The sequence below is a fragment of the Taeniopygia guttata genome, chromosome 4, assembly GCF_048771995.1.
Source record: "Taeniopygia guttata chromosome 4, bTaeGut7.mat, whole genome shotgun sequence".
In the NCBI taxonomy this organism is placed as follows: domain Eukaryota; kingdom Metazoa; phylum Chordata; class Aves; order Passeriformes; family Estrildidae; genus Taeniopygia; species Taeniopygia guttata.
The window spans coordinates 46,904,090-46,931,647 of record NC_133028.1 but is presented as its reverse complement, the minus strand read 5'-3'; the positions used below and the strand labels follow the sequence as shown (position 1 = coordinate 46,931,647).

Here is a 27,558-nt window from a genome sequence, read left to right as displayed (position 1 = left end):
CAGCATGTCATAATATTTCTAGAAATGTTTCCAAAATACTATTAAAAATTTAAAAAGTACTAATGATGTCCTCACATTATCCTGAAGGTCTATTTTGACAGGGTTTTTCTTTTAAGAAAATTAGTTAAATTTGTAATTGCTAAAGTAACTCAAATGGAGCCTTGGCAATATATACACAAGATAATATTTTTTGTCTTTTAAAAAAATTACTGCATTTACAAATTTCAATAAAATTTCAGAAACTGAGATTCCTGCTAAGGAGAAAAACCTTATCAGTACTGTGATCACTATGGTGTGATGTGACTCACAAGCATTTTGAAATAAAACACATCAGTATGAGTGATTTGCTTTAGTAGAAGGAGATAGTAAAAGAAGTCACCAAGTAATTTCACTCATAGTGAATTCTGAGGACATTAAGGTCCTCTGTATAAGGTGGACTTGAATGGAACATGAGAGGGGAAACATTTGACCATTAAAGATGCTATAAAATTCAAATGCCAAAGCCATTCAAATTCCATTCCTGTCAGATTTGAAATGACCCTCAATGAAACTTACTACAAGTCTTCTGAAGTGCCTTTGAAAATTTTACTCAGTAGCTGCTGGAATCAGCTTTCTTTTAGCCACACTGGATGCTACTAAATATTTGTAACATTGATTTGACCTTTTACTGCCAATTGAGTTTGACTGGTATTAACACAATACTTTGTGCCACTGCAATTAAAAGCATTCTCTAAAAAGAAAGAGGAAAAGAAGGCAGAAATAAAACCACAACAAAAATTTGTCAACAGTAAAACAGGCCTGGAACATTTCACACTGAGGACTGGTATTTGCTCTGTGGCATAGCATCCTAGAAGTCTACAACACTCACAGTGTGGAAGAAACCATACCTACACACACTGTGAAATTTTCTTACTTATGGAGGACAGGGATTTCAGAGACCCTACAGGTCCTGTAACAAAACAAGGAGGACATTAGTTTGCAAGTAGGAAGTGACACAGACCTACGGGAAACCTCCTGTGCTGTACCTCTGAGGTGTCAATATAGCACATTGACACAGTAACTGGAGAAAACATTTCTTCTGCTTCAGCATTATTCCCTACAAATTTAATCTAAGTATAGACCACATTACACAGTAGATTTTTCACCTGGAAGCACTAAAGATCAGTTGTAATCTTGGGAACCCCGACCTCCTCTCAGGTATATAGCACTGGGCAAATGATCTTCTAGGAATTCCCATTCTCTGTGGAGAATGTCTGTCTGGTGCTCTCAAGATCTTAAAGAATGACTCTTAAATACAAGACTCGTGATAAAAGTACAGACCATTCATTCACAGGTTTGCCTTTATTTTTTTAGGCAAATAGAACAATAGGGAAATAAAACAACAACATTACTTATTCACCCTGGTCTGTCTTCAAAACTACTGTCATATTCTACTCAGCTAGTAGACTTCAGACTAATTTTAGGACAATTCACAGCCTCCTTATCTGGGGTCCAATTCTAACCTAAAAACCCTTTTTAGAAAGACTTTCTCTGAATTTAAACTTGCCTTTGCAGCATCAAGTCATGACTTACACCGTTAACTCTTACAGGAACTGTACATTATACCTTGGGAATGAATGTCCCATGATGCTGAATTAACCAGCTAGTGCCAGCTAGTTTCAAATCCCAACCAGCCAGGAACAAACTGTTTGTGAAATTAGAACACAATATTGTGATTAATATCAACATATGCAAAGCAAATCCTTTCCTGCTTCCTTTCTGATTGGCAGGAGGGTTTAAATCTCCAGATGCAGAATTTCAGTGTATCCTACATTATGTACTAATGGTAACTAAAAAAAAATTTCACATAACTAAATTAAGGAGAACAGTCAAGTGTGCTTATCTCAGCCTCTTACTATCACTTTAAAAAACAAACTTCAGAACAGTATGTACTTAGTTGGAGCAGCCCTCCTATAAGTATGATTTTATAGTATTAAAGCAGTAATGGCAACCGTATTACAGGTCCTGGGAAAAAAAGATATAAAGTTAAAATCTATCTTCTTCACAGATACCCATGCTTCATTTACATTTTATAGATAGCAGGAACAATCTGCTCCAGTCACCTTACTTAAGGGTTTCTTTCAGCCAAAATGTTCTCTTTGGTTTTCCTTCAGGGAGAAAAAAAAAAAAAAAGAAATTTAATTCCAGACACTGCTGTGGCTTTTTTAATTGCCAGACTAATTTCCTTTCTTAATTGAGTTTTTTTCTCAGCAGCAGTCTGTGGCTGCATTTTATAGGACTGATTTTCCATAAAGAATTGGGAATCTCTGCTCACAAAACCAGCTTCTATTATTAAGCCACTAATCCCAAATTACACTTGTCTGTGGTAACTGTTTGTGAGGCCTTTTTGGCTGAAGAAGCACACTAACTGATTTTCTAAAGGAATTTCAGCCTTGGGTAAGCTGTTTAGGGATGGGGGGGGCGAGGGGTGGAGTTAATTGTTGGTTTCTTGGTTCTTTGGTTGTTTTCTTTACACTTCACTCTACCAGGTCAGATATTCATTTTTAATTACTCCATTATAACTAGAGTTCTTACTATAAACTTTTCCAAAACCCATTTGGATATATTCAATTATGGATCAAAAATTTTATGAAATCTAAAAGTACAAAAACTTTTATCCCTATTTATATTGTATTATTTTATTATTTATATCATATTATCCTTAATTTGACCAAAGGGAAAAGAAAATGAAATTAGCTCTACCTAGGCAGCTATAATCACTTCAAATGCATTCCTCAAATCACTCTCCTAGATCTAAGTTTCAGACCAATTGCTTTTCAAAAAATAAGTTTCAAAAGTTCAGTTTCATGAGGTGCTAAACCTAGTTCTAAGATGTCCAAAAAACAAATTTAAAATTGTATTGGCTTCATGAGGTAAAACATGAATAGAATTCCAAGTCATTGGCTGTTCATATGTCTTAATGTTCTAAAGGGTAACTTTATTTAAACAATTTAATCTATTTATAAAAGTTAAGGATATTTCTGCCTTTCCTTACTAACAGGGGCCAAGTGACTTCAGCTCCCACACAGCACCACAGCCCAGCACTGTTAACCAGCAGCACGAGGTCCTGACATATCAAGTCAGCAGTCTCCAGACTGGTCCCAGGCAGGTACTGGGTCAAGTGAAACTCCAAGGGCAGCACATGTTCTGGAGGGTACTAATAGAAGTGAGAAACAAACTGACCTTCTATACCTACTCCACAAAACTGTGCTTGTGTGGTCATCTTTGGGATCAGAAGACCTTAAGCACAATAACCTCTTGGAATCACAGACAGCACACCAGAGAAGTGAGGCCTTTGGTACTGATTTGGAGGCAGGGTCACTGTAGGCTTTTTGGCGCTTCCCAGCAAGGTCATGAGCAGTTCAGGCACAGCTAGTCTCACACACCTTACTGTAGGCAGCTGACCAGTGGTGACCCAGCCTCTGAACACCCATCCCCACAGGCATATAAGGAATGCTATCAGCAAGTATTACACTTTACTCATAAAAGTTGAGCAAAGCAGCTCTCTGCCACTGCAAATTCTGCAGCCACAGCTTTTCAGATACCCCTCTGGCAGCTGGACCAAGCTTTTGGTAACCTCTCACCATGAGCCAAAGATTCATCTACCACCATCCTTCTGTTAGAACTTCCCTCAGAAATCAAAAGGTAATAGCAGCAAAGAGCCCAATTGCAATAACCTCTGCATGTCTTTGCTGCCAAGCCAGGTGTGGGTGTGACTCCACCAAATTACAGAGACACTCAAGGTAGCAGATGAGCTCTACAATGGCTTCTTAGAAGCACCTTCCCTAACAGAGGAGTCCAGAAGGCCTGAAAGAACAGAAGATATGACCACACACAGAAAGAATAACTACACCCAGCAGCTAAGACACATGGCCAGCTATAGCTCAGACCAAGGGAAACCCCCTTGTCATAACCTTCCACACATTCATTAGTGTTGTAAATTCTGGAATTGTCCAGTTGTCTGTCAAGTGTCTAAGCCTCAAAAAACTGAGAAAGGTGCAAGAGATATCGAATTAGCCTTTACTAAAAAAAGTCACAGTAATGCTTCTATGCATTCTCCTCCCCACATTTTCATGCTGTGTTCTTCACCAAGTGAGCTCAGGAAATACTTCCACAAACATCACTATTTCACATTCAAGGGTCTTCACCAGTACTGATCATCTCATGTTTCCAGACAATCCTCTCTTCCCTGCCATCCTCCTCGCAGAGTCAAACACCACATGGTCCAGGAGTCTGCCACATTTTCAGCATTACACAGACTATCTTGAAAGGCAGCCAGCTGCACCCACCCAAGCTCTAGCTCTGTCTGGAGCCTACCACAGTGCTCCGTCTGGCAGGCAGGAGCAGTGATGGGAGCCTGCATGTGTCCGCATTGCCACCTAGAGGATTGCTGCCACACACCAATCCATCTACAAACAGTATCCAGGGGAGGACAAAACAAATGGGCTTACATCCTGACAGCACCAGGGCACAACTAGACATTAGTGGCAGCATGGCTTTTTTTCCATGACAGTTACAGAACCAGGGAAAAAAGTGCCCCAAACCAAGGCCTCATAGACACAGTGAAAGGATAAAAGGGTGCACATGATGCACTCTGTGGCAAAAGGGAAAATCTGTTCCCACTGCTTTTCATAAAAAAATCTCAAGGAGTTGTTTGGGTTTTTTAAATCATTTGCTATGGTAATGACAGAGGCATAATTTTACTCACCTTGATTCAAATCACATCTATCCCACTATCAATGATCAGAGAATCAATATTCTGAATTTTGGCCTGTCACATTGCTACTCCCTTACTATTCTAATTTAGTAAGACTTGACACACCAATAAAACTACTTCACTTTGATCTTTCTGTATTGAAGCATGACCAGCAGGTCCAGGAAGTTGATTCGTCTCCTCTACCCTACTCTTGTGACAGCTCACCTGGAGTACTGCATCCAGACCTAGGGACCTCAACTCAGAAAGTCCATGGATCTGATGGAGTGAGTCCAGAGGAGGGCAAAAAATTTGATTAGAGAGCTGGAGCACCTCTCCTCTGCAGACAGGCTGAGTGTTGGAGCTTTTTAGTCTGTAGAAGAGAAGGCTCCAGGGAGACTTTATAGCACCTTCGTGTTCCTAAAGGAAGTTACAAGAGAGCTGGAGAGGAACTTTTTGCAAGGGCCTGTAGTGATAGGAAAAGGAGGAATGACTTCAAAGTGAAAGAATATAGGTTCAAATTAGATATTAGGAAGAAACTCATTCCTATGAAGGTGGTGAAGCACTGGAACAGATTGCCCAGAGAAGTTTACATTTCATTACCAACTTCAGCTGCAGTTTGATGTAAACCAAAAGTACACTTCAATAATCTGAATAAAGAGGATTAAATTAAAATGACAAGTCATCTTCCCAGTATCATTCATTGTCATACAGTTTTGGACACTGTACGTTTCCCTACACGAGGGAAAAATAACATTGAAATATGCATACAGAAGGTGAAATGAACTGTACTGTTATTGGATTTAAAAAAATCAAAAACAGCTGAAACCCCTGGGACATATCATTTTCTTAGGGCATCATTGTGCTTTATTGCTAACAGAAACTAAATAGCTATTTGTCACCCCATCTTGTCCATTTTCTTTTCCAAGCTTCACAATCTCCCTGCATCTCTTCCCTCCTATCTGATGCACACCTGACACCTGAGAAGCTTATTTAGAAAGACAAAGCAGGAGAAATAATCACATCTTTCTCTGGATTTACCAATCTGTGCCATTATGTTCCAGAACCAGATAAACCTCAGTAGGAGAGTCTTCACATGGCAACTAGTTAGATCAGGTAGTTGCACTGTGAACCAAATCATGCTGAATTCAAACTACATTTGTCTAAAAGCTACATTGATCTAAAACCTATCTGAACACTGCCCTATTTGAGCAATATGAATTTAACGATAAACATTTTTTTTAATGTGGTCAGGGGTAAGAGGCAGCTATTGCTCAACATTTTCCTAAAATGAAAATACAACTTACTGATCAGAGTCATAATAATCCATGCACTTCTTTTTTTTATTATAGGCCGCAACCCTGAAGGGTACAATTTCCAGTGCTCGGAGGCCTGGAGCCATTGTGAGCACTTTGGCACCGTGGGTTGGTTCATACAGATCTTTCCCAGTGTCAGGGTGGGGCATCCCTGCGGGATCTCGCCCTACAATGTAGAAGTTAGCTCCTGCAACCATCCGGGATCTGCAGTGCCACTGAACCTAAAACAGAGACAGGAAAAACAATTAACAGAAGAAAATGCTCCAAAACTTCAACTCTCAAAATGGGCAAGCACTCTGTAGCTACTATGTTCTCCTTAGTCAGATGTGACTTTTACTATGAAGCCACAACATAATAAAGAACCAGTTAAGTTGATCACCATAAAACTTACAGCTAAAATATACTATCTCCATTTTATCTGCACAGTAGGTACTCAGAAAGTTACTTCAGCATCATCTACACATTCAGAACGAAAAACCGCCCATGTTCAGCATTTTTGACTTGTATATGTGGCAAGGATGTCGTTCAAGGCAGAACTAAGAGTTTGTCTGCACGAACGTTAAAACCCAAAGGACATAAAATACGTACACACTGCACATGAATGCTTGTAATAGATTAACTTTCCTAAGCAGGTGAATTTGTTGCATTTTGATACAGCTTTGCCTTACAGAACTGCTTCTTCCAAGGCATTTTCAGGAAGGTTAAAAACACAAAGAAATACTAAACTGATATTTATTAAACTTGTCCATTAGTATTTTTACAGACTGGATAGATAACTTATAGGTAACCATATTACCAGCTGCTTGTTCTTCTGTAAAGCACTTGTGCTACAGAAACAGCTCTAGTACCAATGACTTTTAAATAACCTATGGAAAATTATTAAAGAAAGAATCTCTCTTATTACTTGAACAAACATTACTGTCAGGCCATACTCTGCGATCACTGGAAATGACCTCATAGGTCATAGGAGGAGAATAGGTAAGGAAAAAAATTTTATCTGTTCAGAAAAAGGAATGTGATTTTGTTCCTCCGCACACATACAGGAATGAGGTAGAAGATTTCTGTTAATTCTCACAAAAGGCCTATGGAGAGCAGCAGGAGATTCCCTGCATGAACTTGCTCACATGCCTCAGCTAGATCTGGACTGCAGTTTTTTCTCTGGACTGAAAGACAGTGAAAGCTCTGTTTGACCAGTCAACTGGCCAGCAGAAAATAAGTGGCATCTGCCTAATTTAACTTCACTAGCAAGATCGCCTATCTATGAAAAAAGCTACCCCAGAGTCAACCTTGGAGCCTGGTCAGAAGTTGAACTTCTGGTGGAGGCAAGCAAGGAGGGAAAAGAAAAAAAAAAAGAATGAGATGGAGAATCAATATTCCCTCAAGGAATTGTCCTCAACTGAGAAGATTGTTTCTGCTGCCTCCCACAAACCTCTAGGGACTCCAACCCAAGACCTGCATCCTAAATAAAGTGTTGCCAAAGAATTATTTCATAAAAAGCCTAGAAACAATTCTCTCTGAATTAAGTTTGCCAAAAAATAAACAGAATGCTTTTTTCTTAATATGTGAATGCCCCTCCAACATACGAGCTTCTTTCTTAACAATCATAAAACTTAAATATTTTAAAATTCAGGACAATCACTTGGTATGTTAACAGATCTTATCACTCCTTCTGTAAAAGACCATTAAAAAAGGAGGAAGGATTAAATTATTATATCCTTGTAACTGTAAAGAAAGGAAACTATAAACATAATATTTTCTCCCACCATTTCCAGCAAAATCCTCCAATATAGAAGTTTTTTCAGAAGAGAATATTTTGTTTGGTGACAGAGACTTGATAATCTGCTTTTACAAGCAAAATTAGTCTTGTCTCTCCCTCCATTAAAACAACACAACACACAAACATCAGAGGTAGCACAAAATATTTTAGTGCACTATCAAAAGGGTTTTGATTTACTTTAAACTCTTGATGTATTTACCTCAGTTGGTCCTGCATACATCATGGGGGAAGGGAATATAGCTACCACTGTTGTTTCTGGATTCAGGATTCCCTCCTCCAGTACTGCAGCATGCTGCTTCATGCGCCACATAAGAGGAACATCATCCTCCTTTGTCCAGCCTCCAAGGGGATGCAAGAGCAAAACTGGGCGCCGGTAGCCACGTTCCAGAAGCTGCTTATGAGTATCCTGCATTAAAAGAGCGTGCCCGTTGTGCACCGGGTTGCGTAACTGGAATGCAAACACAGCATCTGTGAAGTAAAAAAAAACAAAATAAAAGATATAAGGAAAGTAAGTTATCTGGTCAGTAGTTGTACAGCCACAGAAAAATCTTCAGTATACACTTTCCTCTGAGCTCTATTAAACAAATGTAATAGCACTGCCCACAGGTCATTAAAGAATTATCAATTATTACAAAATCACTGTACTTAATGAGCAAAACTAATAAAAAACAACCGTACCAAAAAAAAAAATCAGCTTCCTTAACTTCTGAATTTTCTAGAGAATTATTCTAGTTTCTCCAAGAGCTATAAACTTCTATTTGGATTTTTGAGCTATAAACTTCTATTTGGATTTTTAACTTGCATAAGGGTATTATATTCTAATAAGAAATAAAACTATTCTACTTATTTTTAAGAGGCTAAATATATCATCAAGAGAACAAATGGACCTGTTTGGAACAAAACTAATAAAAGGGGATTTAATGTTCCTTACTAAGTATTCTTCACCTTAGTTTGGTAGATTTTAAGCATGGTAAGAACAGAGCAAGACTAACTGCTATTCCAGAGTATCACAAACACTTCAATGAAAAATCCTGCCACAACCAGAATTTCTCTCTCCTGCAAATTCAGATGAACTAAAGTGCCCCGCAAGACAGCAAAATCACTGTAACGAGAGATTTTCCAACACGGAACCAATGAAACCTAGAGAACAGGGATTTTTTTAGATCTCAAATATATGTTTGTTTAGGACTTAGCCAAAAGACTGATATTGCAGACCTACGGCTCCTACACAGAACCTACAGACCACACAGAACAACGATAGGAGCTCAGGACCAGTTGTGCTTTGCATTCTCAATGTTAATCTCTCTCCTCACATTTACAAGTGCAGCTGCCTGCCAGCATGTTTGTTCTCTACTTTATGACATTCCTCAGCCTCTTACTTATCTGCCTAATCCAGCCACTTTTGTGAAAAAAACTGGTTTATTTCTTGTGCTGGAAAGAAACTTGGCACCAGCCTACCTGCACTACTTTCATAAATCTTGTTCCCCAGAAGCAGCATGTAACAGACTTAAAAATAGTAGAGTATGAAAGCTCAGCATTCAACCATACCTCTGTGGTTTTGGCCAAATATGATCTTTGAATCACTTTTTATCACATTTTAACATTATCTTTTCTTGCACTACCCACATGTCTATGGTGCATGGAAAGAAACTTCAGGCACTACCAGCTTCTGTTATGTATTTAGGCAATGCAATGCGTGAGATCATAAAAATTATTACTATTAAAAGCAAAGAATGCCACCTACCAGAGCATTCAAAATTTTCACCCTTGAAACGATGCCAGCCACAGTGGTGGCAGCAGACATTTGGATAACCCTCTGCAGAAAGAAAGAAAGCAAAAAAAATTTACTCACCAGCATTCATTTCCTTGAATTTCTGCCTTAGTTCAGCTGGAGTGAGGCGGTATTGATCAAGTCCATCATTCCAATAAATACGATCAAGGACCTGTAGATCTCCACCTACAAGCCAGTTGCCTTGCTCCATAACCATCTAAGAAAAAAAACCAAAGTGCATGTCAGGATTAGTTATCAGCTTCTCCTGAGTATCAAGAGCATTGCAATGGGGACAAATCTTTACCAAGGATTGTGTTTTCCAGGGTAATTTTATTTGACAGTCAGAAGTCAAGCATCAGTATTAAAAAAAATGAAAAAAATTCACTGGAGTATAGTCCAAACATGTTATATCATGATGCAGGAGAGCTACACAAATCTTCAGTAGGCATATACCTTTCTTTCAAAATTGAGATAATATACAGAAATGCAAATAGCCAATATTCTTTACCAGCAATGCATGACAAACAAAGATAGTGTCTGGAAAGCCTTGTCTATTACAATTTATTTAGCATATACTAGCATATATTTTTATTAGTACATATTTTAAAATTTAATTACAATATAGCAATACAATGAAGTTGCACACTGTATAGTTATTGGTCAAAGCAAATGCTATTGCAATATCACTCTGTAGTTTACAAGAGTCTTGTCAGGAATAAAGTAACAAACAAAACAATTCTGATTAACTACTCACCCACTTTAATCTACAATTAAGATCAGAATCTTTGAAGTAGAACAGCTTTTGGACTTGTTTCATGGTAGCAGTTTACCCAAGTAACAGATGTTGGACAGTCACTACACTTCTTTTTATATCTTTAAATATCACCTCACGTTTTCTCAAAAACTAATTATGGCAAGCTGCTTAACATACTCTACAAATTGCCATAGACATGACTCTGAAATTTTTAATTTTTAAGAATGCATTTTCTTTTGAAGATGAAATCACAAAGAACTTTCAAGTTTCAAACACATTTCTTGTAACTTTTTTAGCCTTATGTAATTTAGAAATGACAAAAAATCTTGATATAATAGAAGATACTACACACTAAACCTAAAAGCCAAGATGCAAAAATTAGGTGTGATTTTTTCAATTTATTTTTCCTTTGACCTGCTGGAATTAAATGATGCCACAGTAACCATTCCCTTCCCAAAGAAAATGCCAGACTTTGACATCCTTTTAAGGTGGAAGGAAGGTGTGATAATGATACAAAGATGAGAAAACTCTGCACTACAGAATCTCTTAGGTACCCAAATATTTCTGATTAAGAACAGTCACCAAATTCACGTGCTGTCATGTTACTACTATACACCCCAGTACAAGCATATGAACATAGTTCCGCATCTTCTACATAAGAAGTCATTCAAATTTTGTCTGCATGAGATTTTCTTAGAATTTATTAGATCTGTGTTAAGTTTTCAATAAAGGGACAATCTTGTCTTCAACATCACATTCAAGAACACATCCAGAGCTTTCAAAATCCTCTATTAATCATACAGATACTTTCACAACATTTCAAAAGCTCCCCCTTTTAGAGACCAAGCTCATAATTTGAAGTTAAATTTCTCTTTACCTAATTTTATTTCATACATGTAAACAAAAATACCTCAGAGACAAATGGGGAAATAAAGATATTTTGGCTCTGCAGAGCTAAGATGTAACATTCACATCAGCTTGCATAAGCCAACACAGCATTGCGATGAGTATGTTACAATTAGAATACTTCAGTGTGACATACGCATAAGGCCAAGATAATGAAATATAAGAAACACAATGGCTGGGAAATTACACCCCAGAGAGTTAAATGATGAACTCTCCAGGAACAGGGCCTGTTTGAAAAACATCTAAAGCAGGCAGGTCTCACGTGCACCACATGTAGAGAGAAAAGAAGTTTTCTATCCTTCGCAATGCATATATCCACTGATTAAGGAGCTTTGATGATCCATCTGGTGATACAGAAGGATGTGTTTCCTAGGCATACTGAAGGGCAAACTTCCCTCTTCTGTAGCACAGATTCTACAGTACACTCTAAATTCATTTCATGTGTACATATTGACATTAGATTTTCAAACTAAGTACAGACTATTCAACAGCTGCACAGAAAAAAATTACCTTTGTTTCTGCTCAGACATTTTAATTAATTTTGAAAGTAGTTTTTTTGTCAAAATACATCAATCATAGACACATACTTCAATAAATCTGCAGCTCCACAATTGTACAGCGAGTAGGACTAGATTTTCAACTTTAAAACACGCACCTTGATATAGGGATGTTCCTTGCATGTCGTTCCCCACTGCCTAGCACAGCGTTCCTCTTTCCTGTGCTCATAGAATTCAGGATTACGGAGAATGGCAACGCGGCGACCTTCATACACCAGTGCAATTGCTGTGCACCCATCGAGCCTCTCTTTGTCTTCCTGAGTAGCTGTTAGCACTATAGGCACTGACAGATTAATAACTCCCCCTGCAGAGGGAAGAAAAAAGCTCTTTATCCTCAGTAATATTCATCAATGTTGTTATGAAAATCTACCTAATTAACAGGTTACTTTTAAGGCTGTAAGTGTATTACATGACAGGTAGTTGAAACACTTATTTTAACAGGGATTAAACAACTTCTAGAATGAACTCACGCATCCATAAGATACACATGCTATAAAATTGAGGTTTGAGGAAGAGCCAACACAGTAGTGAAAACACAGCACAAGCGCAATACACAGCAAGTATTTAGAGCTGCACAAAAATATTTAAACTGTGAGGATACTACTTTTTGGGAATGTCAAATTAATACCTTTCTTAAGAATCTATATAGAAAGTTGAAATACACAAATAGCATTTAAAAGAGATCATCTGAAATATCAGACAAGGTTGCTACTGGAGTGAATAATCAGTAAAAAGGAAATTATATTCTCAGTAGCCATACTTTTGGCCCCTAAGAAAAAAACCCATGCAATAGGAGCAGACAAATGGACCCAAAGAGTTAACACACATAATTGAACTATTTCAAAAGGTAACTTTTGTTGATTATTTAAAACTGTATTCAGAGTCAAGCATTTACCTTCCAGAAAAAACTGATGAGTCAGGAAAACATTCCGCATAGTTTGTTCAGCTGAAATTTACTAGCTACTTTCCCCCTAAAACTGAGCCAATGTAGCCGAATTTTAAGGTTATGTGTGGTCCTCCTTTTTAAGCACCTACTTCACTGCCAGATGCTGAAGTCTTGTTTTTCTTTTCTACAAGAGTGAGATTTGAGAAATCCAGCGGAGTAAATATTATAACTCTACTACAAAGGCTTGGGTTCTAATAAGCATATGCCCGAGTGCAAAACTTTTGGGTGGCCTCCAGGAGAAAAGTCATGGACCCTTTAAAGTTAATGGAGGTTTTGGCATTTGCCAAGACTCTAAAATAAGGCTAATTTTGCTATTATTTAAGCAATACCTTTTTTATTAGGAAATTTAAAATTATAAAGGTGTATGAAAATTTTAAGAGAAAAATAGATCCCCTTCTTTCATAATGAAAATGTATAATGCATGCTGTGCATCTACCCCTAAGTTCAGTCTTGGTGTCAAGTTATTTTCAAAGCAACTAGGTCATAAAACTGAATTTGGCAGCAGTCACAGAGAGTGGTTTGACACCCCAAAATGGATAATTTAAAAAAAACTTGCTTTGCAGACAAGTGCATAAGTACTTCAAAGTATGAAGAGATGTCAAACCTGTTGATTGCTGGTCCATGACCAGCAAATAAATACATAATATTTTCCACATTTTTTTCAGCTATTGCACTAATAAGAAACTGAGGCAGGGTAGTGAAGCAAGATGAGCACAGTGTCAGGATGAGACTTCTCCAGACAACTTAATCTTTAAAGGGAGATTACTAGCATATCTGCACTGATCTCCACAGCTTAGAAGTCAGTCAGTATGAACACTACTTTTAAAGTCCAAAGGATGAGATGCATTGCAGGTAATAAATTATTTCCCTCTCTTCAGAATCAAAGCCCTGCAACAGGACAGCTGCTGTAAGACCCAGAACTAACACACCAAGCAAGGAGGTAACTTTGAGGATGTTGTTTTGAATTAACTGTTGTCATTGCTGCAAGCAGCAAAGCAGCTTTAGGGCAAACACATTTTTCTAGAAAGATTTGCACATGTAAGTGCTGTAGTAAATCTCTAAAAAGAGAAAATCAGTAGCAGGACATCTAGAGGAACATAATGATTTATCCAAGTTTAGGACTGAAAATTGTTTCGATCAATAAATTGCTATTTTTCATTACTCATTTTTTTTGTAGCACAGACAAGATACTCAAAGTAACACCAAGTTTAAAAATTGTTATATTGTTATATCTGAAGCACTCACCTATACAAGGGCTTAAATGCCTAATAAAAATCCTGATTTACAGAAAATTACAGGACAGGACTAGGACCTACTAGGTATTTTAGCAGCTGAATGCATTGCATGTCATCTGCAGAGGACTTTTAAGCAGGACGGATGTACAGAAGGCAAATTAAATAAGAACAAAACTAGCAGCCCAAAATTGTACTGCAAAGTAACAGGATGGCATTATGCTGTCTAGGATAGCATCTAGACAAAAGAAAATTAAGAAATGTAAGAAGGATGACATGTATCTTCTGTACATGATGTCTGTATTACAGAATTGAGAGGAAAGTGACTTCTTTTTGTTCTGCTATTTGGTCTCTAGCAAGACAAGAGTGGTGCAAAAGGAAGCAAGAATATAGGAAAAAGGCTGGAGTAAAACAGCCGTCAAAGAGGAATAAATTAAAAATGACAGAGTGTCACAATCAAACTCCAGAATCTGAGGATGTTATGGCTTACTATCTTAACAAAGTTCTTAGCCAACTGGTAATGCAAAATAAATTTTTTTCAATTAAATCATCTCAGGAATTTACTAAGTCATAGTAATTCAATTACATGTGACAATTGTTCACACTCAGATTCTGATTTTACACTTGTAACAGCTCCAGCACTCAAGTCAGTTTCTTGTCCTTCATTTCTAACACCAAACAAATGTTTTGGTCCCAGAGCTAAACAACAAATAAATTGCAATTCCAAATTCTAATATCAATTTCTTCAAAACAACTTAGAAGTGTGCATTTTAGAATTAAACATTTTTCAAGAATTAAGATATTTGAAAAAAATTTGTAAAGGGAAAAAGACAAAATATTCAAATTCTAATATGATGGTAGGTATGAAAAAAAATTACATTTAAAACTGGTTATTATAATATTCTCTTCCCTTATCCCAGACCTGAAGTTGTGCACAAGCCTGATAATGTGTTACCACACCACCACTAAGAAGCAAAGCATCAAAAATGTTTTAGAAGTATGATTAGTTTGCTTGGATTTACAAATGGTGTGTTTTACCCTACCATCAAGGAGACAGTCAAAGTGAAGGCACTGGAGGTATTCTCTCTCTCTCATAAAGCCATTCAGGGGTGTTGCCCAACCTTCTGCTAGCACTTGTACCCACTGCATATCCACCTTGTAAAGAAATGAAGAAATAGACTTAGAGCAGGTAAAAGTTGCTGCTTAATTACTGGCATCAGGTATTAATCCTAACAGATCATGCTTTAATTCTAAAATGCAGGAGAGTACAAATGGAAGATTTCTCCATGTTACAGTTTTCAATCACAAATAATTCAAAGTTTCTACAAGTAAGGAAAAAAAACCAACTTGTTCCTCACTGTTCATTTTTTTTTTTGCTATTTTCCAGACCCTACACTGGATCAAATTTCCATGTGTTAAAAAAACCAAACCAAGAAACACACACCAACAAATTTTATTTACAAATCTTGATAAAGTTCATCTTAACAAAATTAGAGAATCCCACTTGCCTTTATCTAACAAAACGAGATAACAAAGATGTTAAAAAACAAAAAAAAAAAAGAAAAATAATAATGCATATAATTTAATATATTATTTCTGATATAAAAATATCAGAATGATGGGTATAAATATTAAGAGGTCTAATCTTTAAACAAATTAGACTTTTTTTTTTTCAGAAACTAAGACACAATCCAGAAGTAAAATTCTCTCTGGACTAGTACTTACTTTAGTATGAGATATCAGTTTACACAGAATTTCCTTCCCTAGCACTCAGTCACACTATGACTTAGTGTGTGGTCTCCATTATTTCTGCATGTACATTACTAAGACTTGGTCAAATTTTTGACAAGGACAGGCTTTGCTTATGCAAGTCTCTTTTGCAAAGGGCATGACTAGTTCTATTACAATGTTTAATTTATACTGAGGCAAGTACAAAACACAGTTTATTCCTGAGCTTACCTTAGACACTTGTTTGATATTTAACAAGCCAGTGGTTGGGGGTGGAGGGAGAAATTATTTGTTTTTCTAGATAGGAAGCAATTTAGAATGGGACACTACTGAAATTTAATAATGGTGACCTTAAGTATTTATTCCTCAACAAAGCAATTAATAGTTTTAAGCAGATATATGTGAAAAAAAAATAATAAAACATGGTGAAAGGAAGTATCAATATTCATTACTAGTAGATGACCAAGTAAATTTTAAAATTACTTAGTTCAATGCTTTGTATGTCACCCCAATACTTCAAAGTCTACTCACAGACGCTGAACTCTCAGCTTAGTCAGCTCCTAGATCAAGCTTTAAGTTCTAGTAATACCAGCAAAAAGCCAGGGAAAAACCTCCATGCATTGTATCTGTGTTTAGGCTTATTTATTCAGAAAAATTAATGAGGTAGAACAAAAACACAGCCAGAAGCAGCTTCATCTAATTGATCTGAGTTGAAAAATAAGGCATTCAACCAAAATAAGAATAGGGTTGATCAAGTTGTTCCATGTTTTTCCATATTCTCTCTGCTGGAAACTAGAAACATAGCACAACTATGTTCTAATCAGAAAAAAAAAGCAATAAAGTAGATCTGATTACATCTTTGCAACTGTTTGAGTTTTGTATGTATATTTAAAGCTAATGTTGTTCAGCTGAAAACTACCAACAGGAAGAATCAAGAAGTAGGCAATCACAATTCACAATGGTTTCTGTAAGTAAACTGAAAAAAAAACCTAAGCAATCCTTCTAGAAACAATTTCTTATACATGACATTCCAGGCATGGTTTCATCCATGGATCTGGGGGGAGCATGGGAGGAAATCACTGTAAAATTTTTCTCCAGGGATAAACTAAGTAACACTATATCAGACATTATTAATGAAAGTATGAAGATCAATTATCTCTGGTAAGTAAACAAAGAAACCACAGATGTTGTTGCTTTCACTCAAGGAAAGAGGGAAAGAGTCTATCAAGGTGTATTCTGTAACCAGTGGAGGTATTTCAACTGCATCGACTTAACACTAAACAACAGATCAGACTGTCCTTCAACTGCAGCAATGAGACACCTGAACACAAAATACCTTATTTATTTCCAGGGTTAACAGAGATTCAGCATCTGTTTTGGCCAACTGTAGCTTGTTTTCTGGCACATAAAGCTCTTTCACCTCGTAAGAGGCATCCACTGGTACAATGTCCTGTAGAAAAGGAATAAACAGAATTTAATATTTGCTCAGAATGCCTCTTGAGTAACAGCAAGCTAGTTACTCAAGCCAGCAGACTGGCTAAAGTGAAACATTCTGACAAGAGATTTTTTTCTAAACCTTAAGTAACCCGTATAGCATTTATCTAGAAAATATTTAACTATTGAATTGAATGAAATTTTTATGAGTTGATGTCTACATTATCTAGAGTAGAAAGGCAGACAATGCTTTTACACATGCTGAAGAAGTAAAAAAAAAGAATCAGAGACTAAGCATTTATGGATTTAAGCCATTCACTATAGAAGACACATTAGAAACTGTAACATGAAGGCAAAATGCATTAAGCTCCTTCTCTGCTGAAAATTAATACAGAAGCACACATTAAAAGTATTTCCTACAGCTAATGACATAACACCAGTATTTTCATCTATATACTAATTCTTAGAATATTTAAATGTGATGTCATCTGTGCATATATATGTAATGAACCAAAATCTAGCTCTATAACCAACACATTTTTATTTGAAAAAAAAAATCAGTACTCTTCCATGTGTATTAAACAAGATAGTCTCACTCCACAATGCTTTAGACTTGAAGCTTGTTAGAAGAGATCAACACAAAGATAAAAATGTAATTAAAAGAGAGAAAGTCATCATGATAACACTGTTAAGAGTCTCCTCCAACAAAGGGTGGTGTACTATGTCAAAAGCCAGTCAAATATTCCAGTGATGTTCAGTAGGAAAAAAAAATCAGTGAAAAGAGGCTAACTATTATTTTTAAAACACATTATTCAGTGTTGGAGAAACCTTTGTAAAATAATGCTTTACTTTTGGAGAAAAAAGCTCACCCTTGGATCAACACACAGTAATTAAATTATGCTTACTTTTCCAGTATATGCAGGGCAGAGTAAATAGGTATGCTCATAGAAAACACAAAGTTAGCTCAGGAATTTTAATGCATTTATCAGACTTTAGGCACTACCTCCATGGAAAGTAAAATAAAGGCAGCAGAATGCTGACAAGTGAGAGATAAAATGACAAAGGAGTAACAAGATGTGATGAGTCTCACTGCCTGTTGCATAATTCATACCCTCAAAGATGCATCAAAAGAAGACAAATTAAACTAGCACTTAGAAATGCTGTTTTATAAGGAAAAGCTTGGTCCATTACGTATCAGACATCATTTTGGAAGTAAATTTTACTACACTGTAAGTTAGATAAAATCAGCCTTCTGTTTTCTTTGCCTGAGCAGCAGCATTACAGCCCTGGAGAGCTGCAGCAGACTCCTGTCACAACAACAACCCCAAAACTAAATGAAGGTATCACCTCCTGTAAGCAACACTATAATGATGGAGTGCACATCATGCTGCTTCACAGATTTCCCTCAGGACCCTGGCTCATTAGCAGGCTAGGATGTCCTAATTTTACAAACCATCAATAGCTTAAAATAAATGTGCCTATTAAAAAGATCTCTTCAAGTATTATCCTGGTTTTAGTGTCCCAGTTTAACTGGCAAAACAAAGGTTTCACAAAGCAGTTTCTGTCAACAACCTACCTCATTATACAAATACAAACAGCTTGAAGACAGTTCAGCAACTGAGTCTGACATTTGGAGAACTTGTAGGATTAGTAAACCTAGACTCCCTTGCACACATGAAAGTCGTACTTAAAACATCAACTCAGATTAAAAAACAACAACAAAACAAGAAAACTATCAACAAAAGGAATCTATGCATCTTTAAACTGTATGAATTTTAGGAATTAGGAAAACGTTAGGCTAGCAAGCCATCTAGTGACCATTCTAAGGCATCAGTTTTACTGAAAGCTTAATTCTACCAAAAGACAAGTTACAGAATATTCCACAATATTTATTATTTCTCAAGGCATTCATATAAAAATGGCAAAATAATTAAAAAAAATAAACTAGATGTGTTATGGAAATGTGCCTCCTCACACTGGGGTGTAGGGTTCTTTGCTGATGCTGATTGCCTCTGGAGATCATCTAGTGCAGCTTCCTGCACAAAACTGGTCCCACTGCAGCAGGCTGTTCAGGATCTTGGCCAATCAAGCATTAAATATCTCTAAGGACAGGGCATCCACAAACACTCAAAGCAACTTGTTCTAATAATTGACTATTTATAGCAAAAGGCTTTTTCCCCTATATCTAATTTTAATCTCTCATATTTCATTTCATGTGTGCTGCCCTCATCCTACCCTCATACACCTCTAAAATAAGTCTTCATCTGTCTTCCCTACACTCTCCCACTTGGATGATAGAAACTCCAACAAGAACTCCTTTAGCCTCCTCCACGCTGAAATCCAGTTCCTCTCAGCCTCTCTTTGAACAGTGTCATACTCCAGCCTCTGACCATCTTGGTGACTTTCGCTCAGCTCACAGAATCACATCAATGTCTGTTTTCTCCTGGGTGAAAGAAGGGCACAAACCTGGACAAGGTATCCAGACAAGGTCTTGCAAGTGCCATATAAAATTGCAAAACTTGCTTTTCTTGAGCTCCTGGCTATGCTCTTGTTATTTACAGTAGAGCATGCAGGTAATCTTCTCTGCAGCACAGGCACATGTTTCCATAATGCTAAAAATGTTTTTATAATGCTGAACAATTTATTTCATAGAATCATAGAAGCACAGAATGGTTGGGATTGGCAGGGACTTTAAGGATCATCTAGTCCCAACCTTGCTGCCATGGGCAGGGACACCTTCCACTAGACCAAGTTGCTCAAAGCCCCATCAAAACTGGCCTTCAACACCTCCAGGGATGGGGCATCCACCGTTTCTCTGGACAACCTGTTCCAGTGTCTCACCAGGCTCACAGTAATGAATTTCTTCCTGATACCTAACCTAAACTACCTTCTGTGAATTTAAAGCCTTGCCCTCTCCCTAAATGCCCTTATAAAAAGTCCTCCTTCAGCCCTCTTATAAGTCTTCTTCTTCATACTACAGAAATCTACAGAAATTACATTTTCAAGATAGCACTGCATTAATATGGTTTGAAACCAAGCCATGTCTGTTTAGCCTTGCCTTGATTTCATTGTCTCTCTGAATGACAGCAACCACTAACTGAACTAAGCAACCACTAAGATATCTTACGTTCATTATACTGTTATCTTCAAAGAAAAGGTAAAAGGTGCTAGATGTACGTTAAAGCTGACTGGGCTAGAAGCCAGCAGTCAGCACTGTGGATAAATGCAAGCCTTCAGGGATCACTATCTTGGCACACATGACACAGGTTTCTATAACTATGAATTCAGGAACTGCCACCTCTCTCTCATAGGTAGGACTCCTACACAGCTCTCCTATTTTCTTCCAAAAAATATTCGGATGGGGATTTGGGCAAAAATTCTCTTATGGTTTTCTGCACTGTCTTATCTCCTGAGCAACTCTGAGCAAGCAGTCATCCTTGAGAAATTTTCTTGAAAATTTCAGTACAAGCTCTCCAGAGCTGTACACACAGAGGATTAAAAATAACTCATACTGGCTGCACAATGAGATCTTTTATTTGTATCAATTTCAACACTTGGTGTAGCTTTATTTACCCAAAATGATGTCTATACTCAAAATTTTCAGAACATCCAACTCACATAAAAAACCATGAGTTATTATCTGCAAGAGTATCTCAATTAAAAAGAAATAGTTATCTGGAATGTCATTCACTGCCTGCTGACTACAGATAAGAATGTAAGGAAACACATTTCTTCTGCGTGAGGATTAGCAAATTCTGGGGGTAGGGTTTCAGGAGGATAAAGGCGTCTCTTCACTGCTTTCACTTTCAGTGTTAAGTTTTGGGGTTTTCTGTCTGTTTGATTTGTTTTCCATGTAGTGCTTCTTGGGGGTGAGGTTTTCAAGGTTGGGTAATGAGCCAAATCTACTTATCAGGCAACAGGAGAAGGCCCAGAGACTTCAAAAGGGATGGTGTAGATTGCAGGCATGAACAAGGAAAAAGATCTACCTTTTCAGAAGCTATGAACCATAAACTCAACTCAGCCATGTCAAGAAGATCAGCTTTCTGAGCTGGTCATTACAGAATTGCAGGACTACTTTTACTAGTACAAGAAAAACAGTGGAAACAAGGGAAAGCAGATACAAGTACAGCAGCACCTATTTAAGTGAGATCAAATCACTGTGTAAGTGCACCCCTGTCTCTTTAGATCTGTTGTACATATTAATACACTAGTGTACTATGAGTTCACTACAGAGACATGTGGGAGACACCCATAGCATGGGTGTCTCTCACAGAGACAATGCAAAATTCAGATTCTTTAAAACTGGTTGCTAGCATTTTTAAGTCAGCATTCACTGTTGGTTGTGTAACAACTAAGACAGCCTCCTCTCCCTTCCAGTTATTGATATAAATTAATTTTCCACTTGTTTCACTTGGAGATCAATGCTGTGCATTGTTCAGATTTAAAAAGGAAACACACAATAGGACAAGTTTAAACATTTGAATTGAAATATGCATAAACCTTTATGTCTCAAAAACTGTCTTTTTTTTCCCAGCACTTACATTCAGATTGCATGTACAAATACTTGGGACAAAAGTTTCTAAGATATGTCTCCATTTCTGCTCACCCTCTCTTGAAGAAGTTCCACAACTTGTTGTATACAATCATTTACATCACAGGAATCAGTTTTCAGCACAAGCTCTGGGGCTTCTGGTTTTTCATACTCGGAGTCAATCCCAGTAAAACCTACAGAACATAAAACAAAAATATTAGGCAACTTCTTCCAAAAGATTACTTCACTTTAATGCTGCTCACAGACAGCTTTCTATATATAAATGAACACAACAGGCAAGAACATGGAGCTTTAGCTTCCTTAATACAGGAATTCTTAGGGAAATTAGCAGTTTTTTTCTTTATCAGACTCTTTGCTAATCATAGTATCTGACAGCATCAAACTTCATCATTCTGCAGTACATACATAGCACTTATTTGTTGGTGAAGCTATTTGGTTTTTACTGCGAAGAAGAAAAAAAAAAAATAGCACTGGCAGAAGAACCATGTACATCAACCCAGAGTTAATTATGCATCCACTGTCCTCCACTACCAGCTGATTGTTTCCCTTAAAATAATAAATAAAAGATGAAAAAATATTATGAACATCCAGTATGTATGCAAATTTACACTCACACCACCGAGCAGTACTTTAAAGTAAGACATTTCAACACCTTTTACATTAGTTTTGCTAATCTACTCATCTCAAGATAGCTGCTAATGTAAGATTGATGACTGTTTATTATAATAGCTGTAACAGACTGCACAAGCTACCAGTGACACTTGTTCTGGCCTACTTAGCTTGCAGTCTGCTTTGAAATCATGGAGATTCCACCACCAATGCATAAACAAGGAGGAAAAATCAAACCCAAAGGCAAAGAGTTATCAGCACTACAAGTCAGATCTGTGTCAGGAATATCAGCCGGGCTTCAGCAACTCAACATCTGCATCCACCACAAGTGCAAATGCAAACATTAGAATCCCAGTTTTTCCCTTTGGATTTAATATCCTTAAAATTAGCAGTTTAGTTCCTCATCTAAGAAAAATCTCAATTACTGCAGTACCCCATGAGATAAAGAAAGGGTGGTACCTTTTTCAAAACCTGTATACTTTACAAGGATGAGATTACTGGAAGAGTGGGAACAGGAGGCAAAGAAAGTGTTTCATTACTATTTCCAGAGAAAAAGAAGATAACATTTGCTGACATTCCTTGTGAACTGGCATGTCGGTTTAATTTTCATCCTTCATCTATCAGATAAGTCATAAGATACAGCCACTCCTACACACACTTGTATCTTGCTCAGGCACTGTTTACTTCACTACCACTTCTTCAGGAACACAGTTCCATTATGTGGCTTGTAAAATTAACAAATTAGGGATGTTCACAAAATAGGCCCAAATAAGGATTCTGTACAGAACTGTATCTTTGTATCATGTCAGCTCAAGCCATCTTACTTTGATTTTGAACAAATCTTAGTTCAGCTTCATTTATTCCTGGTGTCTGCACAAAATATTGTATAGTACTAGAAGTATCAAGCAACCACTCATACAGAATGTCTTTGATTTCTTGAATTTTATATTACTTCTGATTAAAGTGAATTCATACAGCATCTGCAAACTCCACCCCCAGAAGTGATTACTTCAAAAAAAATCTGCTTTGCTACTAAATACAGAGCTATCTATCATCATCCTCTGCAAATTATAATGTAACAGAGCAAAGCAGCACTTGAAACAATACTTGCAATGAATGATTGCATAACTAAGCTTTTTATATTGCAGGTTATACTTAAATCTTAACCTGAGGCTGGGAATAGGAAATAATGTTCATGGGCACTAGAACAGAACACAGATTTCAAAGTAAAAGTTAGTATCTTCAGAAGTGTTCGTAATGGTCCTTACAAGAAGACAGTGGCCTTGTTTTTACTTTTTGGAAGAAACTAGCAAGTTTTATGAATGCAGTTCTCTAAAGACTTTAGAAAGAATCAGGCTCTTTTTAACTGGTCAATGGACACACAAAGGCGACAGACCAATTTTCAATCATTATGTGGTTTCTATTGCAACCTTTAAGGCGCTCAAGGCTTTTTCTATGTGTGGTTAGTCACTTTTACTCTTTTACTCTCCTACACACTTAACTAGTCAGTTCCATGAGTTAGAAGTTAATTTCTATTTTCTCCTCAGTCCTGTCTTGAATCCATGCTCTTTTTAAGGGTGATACACTCAGACTTCAGCACATCCACTTACATGGAGTCAAACTATACCAATGTTTTACAAATTACACCAATAATTACACTTAAGAAGAAAGGATGTGATTACATCTAGGTTCACCTTTAATTTCTCCAGCCCTGGCTTTCTTATAGAGTCCTTTAACATCTCTCTGCTCACAAACATGCAATGGAGCATCCACAAATACTTCAAAAAAAGGCAAACTTGCCCCTTCATGAATTCGTCTGGCATTATTACGATCCTGAAAGAAAACAGAAGAAAAATCCTAAAAGGTTGCCCCCACATATTCTTACTGGTTTTTTGCCTTTGAAGTTCATTGTAAAGAAGCTGACAGCACAATGTAAACAAACTTTCAAAGTTTTAAAAAATAAATGTGATTTGATTAACTGATGCCCTGCAAGCTACATCACTTTGGCTACAGTACATCACATGGTAAAAGCTGGCAGGAAGATGTGAGATATTTTACATTAAACTTGATTTATAAGAAAAACCCACAACCAAACCGAACCAATAGAATGCAGGGTTTTCTATATTCATAAATATATGTCTGAGGTATTACAGCTGCCTAGTTGAGTACAGCAGGGAGAAGGTATTATCTGCTGCTCTTGATATAACAATCCTTCTCTCCTAAGCACAGATTTCCCTACATTCCTTAATCTGAAAATACTTGTGTAGTCAAAATATTGTATTATTTGCAGTACTTTATCATATTATTTTTATGGCCTGCCAAGCATTGGAAAAACATGACTTTCATTGAGAGAACAAAAAAAGTCTTCCAAAATCCACTAAAACCTTCTCTTATTAAATATTGGTTATTTTACTAGTTATTTTTCTCATATCTAGAGACTTCTCTTATACTGCAGGGCTTGAGTTCCCCAAATTATTATCAGAAGAACTGTTTGCATCACTCTATCCAAAAAAATAACACATTCTCGTGCTGTGAAACACCTAAGCTTAAAGTCCCCGGGTCATTCTTCAAGATACTTGGGTGTTCACACATCCTTTTTGTCTCTCCCCTCCAGGTTCTTATGCACAGATGGAAACAGTCTTCACACAACACACAATGTGAATGTGGATTTACATTAATTTTCAGTATTATATAATGTCATGTCATATACACAACCTGAAATAAACTAAAATGAACCTACAGGCAATTAAAACACTTCTCCCTTTAAGTCACTTTGCAAAAATGAAGTTATTACCATTCAATCACTAAAGGAAAAATTGCTTTTAAAGCAATTTACCTAAGTCTTCAGGTTAAGTGCACACCTAGTCTTCATATTTATAAAGTACATGGATAAAACATGGAATATACATGGATCAAACAAGATATTGCAATTTTAAGAGTTTTTATTGGAACATCATTTGAGCTTGTTTGCATTATTAGAGTAATAATTCTGTCTAATGGACTGAAGGATAATTCCAGGTACAGAACTAATGTAAACATTTTGTATTTAAAATTAGTATTTCTGTTTTGAGTAATCACCTCCATAAAGCACAAACAACACCAAAAAAAAACAAAAGTATTTGATTTTAGCTAAGTTCAGAAATTAATTTCTGTAACTAGAATCCTGAATGATATTTTGCATTTTCCCTACATTTAGAAAAATGGAACAACTAGATGTTTTTCACACTTACCTGAGCATAAGGAGAGATGAAACTAGTAATGCACACCAAGCCAGCATCTGCAAACAATTTAGCAACTTCAGCAATACGACGCACATTTTCTTCTCTATCTTCTGGTGTGAAACCCAGATTCTTATTAAGGCCTTGGCGGATATTGTCACCATCCAATGTGTAGCATGGAATACCATGGCACACTAAATACTCCTCCAGTGCCATGCTTACTGTAGTCTTCCCAGCACCAGATAGTCCTAAAATATTCAATAGTAATATAAACATATAAGCATAGGAACAAGTTAAGGCAAGTTGTAGTGCATGCATATTATGAAAATTCCAAAGTGACAGGCATCACCAGTAATGCCTTCTGGACAAGCTTATTTGGAATATAAGCCAAGTGGCTTTTACACAGACCTTAGGTAAAGAGACAGTAAGGTAAAAGTGAAGTGTACAATTTCAAGCAGCTAAGAGTTTGGCCTTGAGCTGCTTATAGAGATGATGCTTCTTCCCCAGTGCTGCTGGCAATTATTACTAGCTGAGTAAACTTAATTCAGAAACCAAACACAGTTAGGATGTTACATTTATATGAGAAGGGGAAGATCTCACATTGAAGTGAATTTCAGTCAACAAAAGAAATGGGATCAGGCCAAACTCACACTCTGCTCTTACTCCTTGCAGAATAACAGCACTGAATTAGACACCACTGACTCACTCAGGACTCACACACAGCAGTAATGCTCCACTAAATGGCATGTGTTAGCAACAAGAAAAGAAAACTGTACTACCAAAGTCTGGTCTAATTGAGAATCTTTGGCAACAACCTATGCTGACCCTAACAAGTCCACTGTTCACTTTCATTTGGAAATTTATTTAAATAATTTTTCCAGACAAGATTTCAATTTATCTGGAGCATATGCTTCTGCTTATACCAAGAAGTCAATTTGTAAATGGAACACAAACTCAGATCTTCATGAGATTACATTTTTGCTTTGAGTGAGGGGGGAAAAAAGAGCAATAGTAGTATAAAAAGCACTACTGGGTAAAGAAAAATGCTTTTATTAGTGGCGATTAAGATTTATTATAACTTTCAGAGAATGGAGAAAAACAAAAACAAAAAAAAAAAATCACACAAAACAGCAGCTTGGTGCTACTTCCAAGACATCTATGGCAAAGGATTAGCAATCATGTTAGGAAGTGTGTCCTAGGAAAACACAAAGTGCAAAGGAAACCTTGATAGCTTGGGCTGTAACTTAAAGAAAAGGAGTCATTGCATTGCTTCCTCTGGTGTCTGTTAGCCAGCTCAGTCTGTTAATCGCACCCCCTCCAGACTCATAAGGTTTTCTCCCTTTTTCTCCCTCTTGTGTATCTGGGGAGAGGCTGTGGTAAGTTCAGTGATGATTTCCTAATCATCGAATCAGCTCAGCGCTGAGTTGGGCAAGAGGTACAGTCTGTGCAAGGCAAGAGAAGGAACACAAGGCAGGAAACAGAACAATCTTTTGGCAGCAGTTAAGTACACCCCCATCAGAGAAAATAGGCATGATAGTCCAAATGAAGATCTCTGCAACTTCATAATTTACTTCTCACTGATCCAGTCTTGCTATTTTTGTCCCCACATCTAGCTTGCTATTCACTCAAACAACTCTGTCTTTTCACACATCATTTGGTCTCCAACATGTAATGAATTGCAAAAGTTAAGGTTATACATTAACAAATTTAAAAACATTACTCAAGCTGACAAGTCTTTAAAATAGCTTACACTCTAAAAATTGCATATTATTTTACACATGAAAGCAATGTTTTTCCACGTTTTTGCTAAATTCCTCACTTTTACTAGGACCCTCTGATTCAACATTCATTAAAATAGAGCTCTCAAATAAAGGTTACCTTGAAAAATGAAAAGTGACCCCTGAAAGATCTTTCCGTACACTCCCACTCCATGAGTGCTGACAAAGTGAGAGAATCTTGAAGTGTACCAATATTTTAGCTTTTATTCTAATACCTATTAGAATTTTGAAACTCATGTTTGCACAGT

General features: G+C 36.9%; 2 protein-coding genes across 2 annotated transcripts in view; both read right to left on the bottom strand.

The window, feature by feature from the left end:
- DKK2 (dickkopf WNT signaling pathway inhibitor 2) overlaps window positions 1-27,558 on the bottom strand; it is a 327,752-nt gene that overhangs the window by 166,904 nt on the left and 133,290 nt on the right. The window lies entirely within an intron of this gene.
- The window catches only part of PAPSS1 (3'-phosphoadenosine 5'-phosphosulfate synthase 1), a 39,644-nt gene that overhangs the window by 2,915 nt on the left and 9,171 nt on the right, over window positions 1-27,558 (bottom strand). The window contains exons 3-11 of the mRNA XM_030271608.4: window positions 25,545-25,780; window positions 24,009-24,147; window positions 21,760-21,878; window positions 17,056-17,169; window positions 15,035-15,146; window positions 11,912-12,117; window positions 9,678-9,813; window positions 8,025-8,293; window positions 6,040-6,269 (exon numbers count right to left, since the gene is read on the bottom strand). Coding sequence (XP_030127468.1) covers window positions 6,040-6,269; window positions 8,025-8,293; window positions 9,678-9,813; window positions 11,912-12,117; window positions 15,035-15,146; window positions 17,056-17,169; window positions 21,760-21,878; window positions 24,009-24,147; window positions 25,545-25,780 — 1,561 coding nt within the window. The remainder of the gene's footprint in view (window positions 1-6,039; window positions 6,270-8,024; window positions 8,294-9,677; window positions 9,814-11,911; window positions 12,118-15,034; window positions 15,147-17,055; window positions 17,170-21,759; window positions 21,879-24,008; window positions 24,148-25,544; window positions 25,781-27,558) is intronic.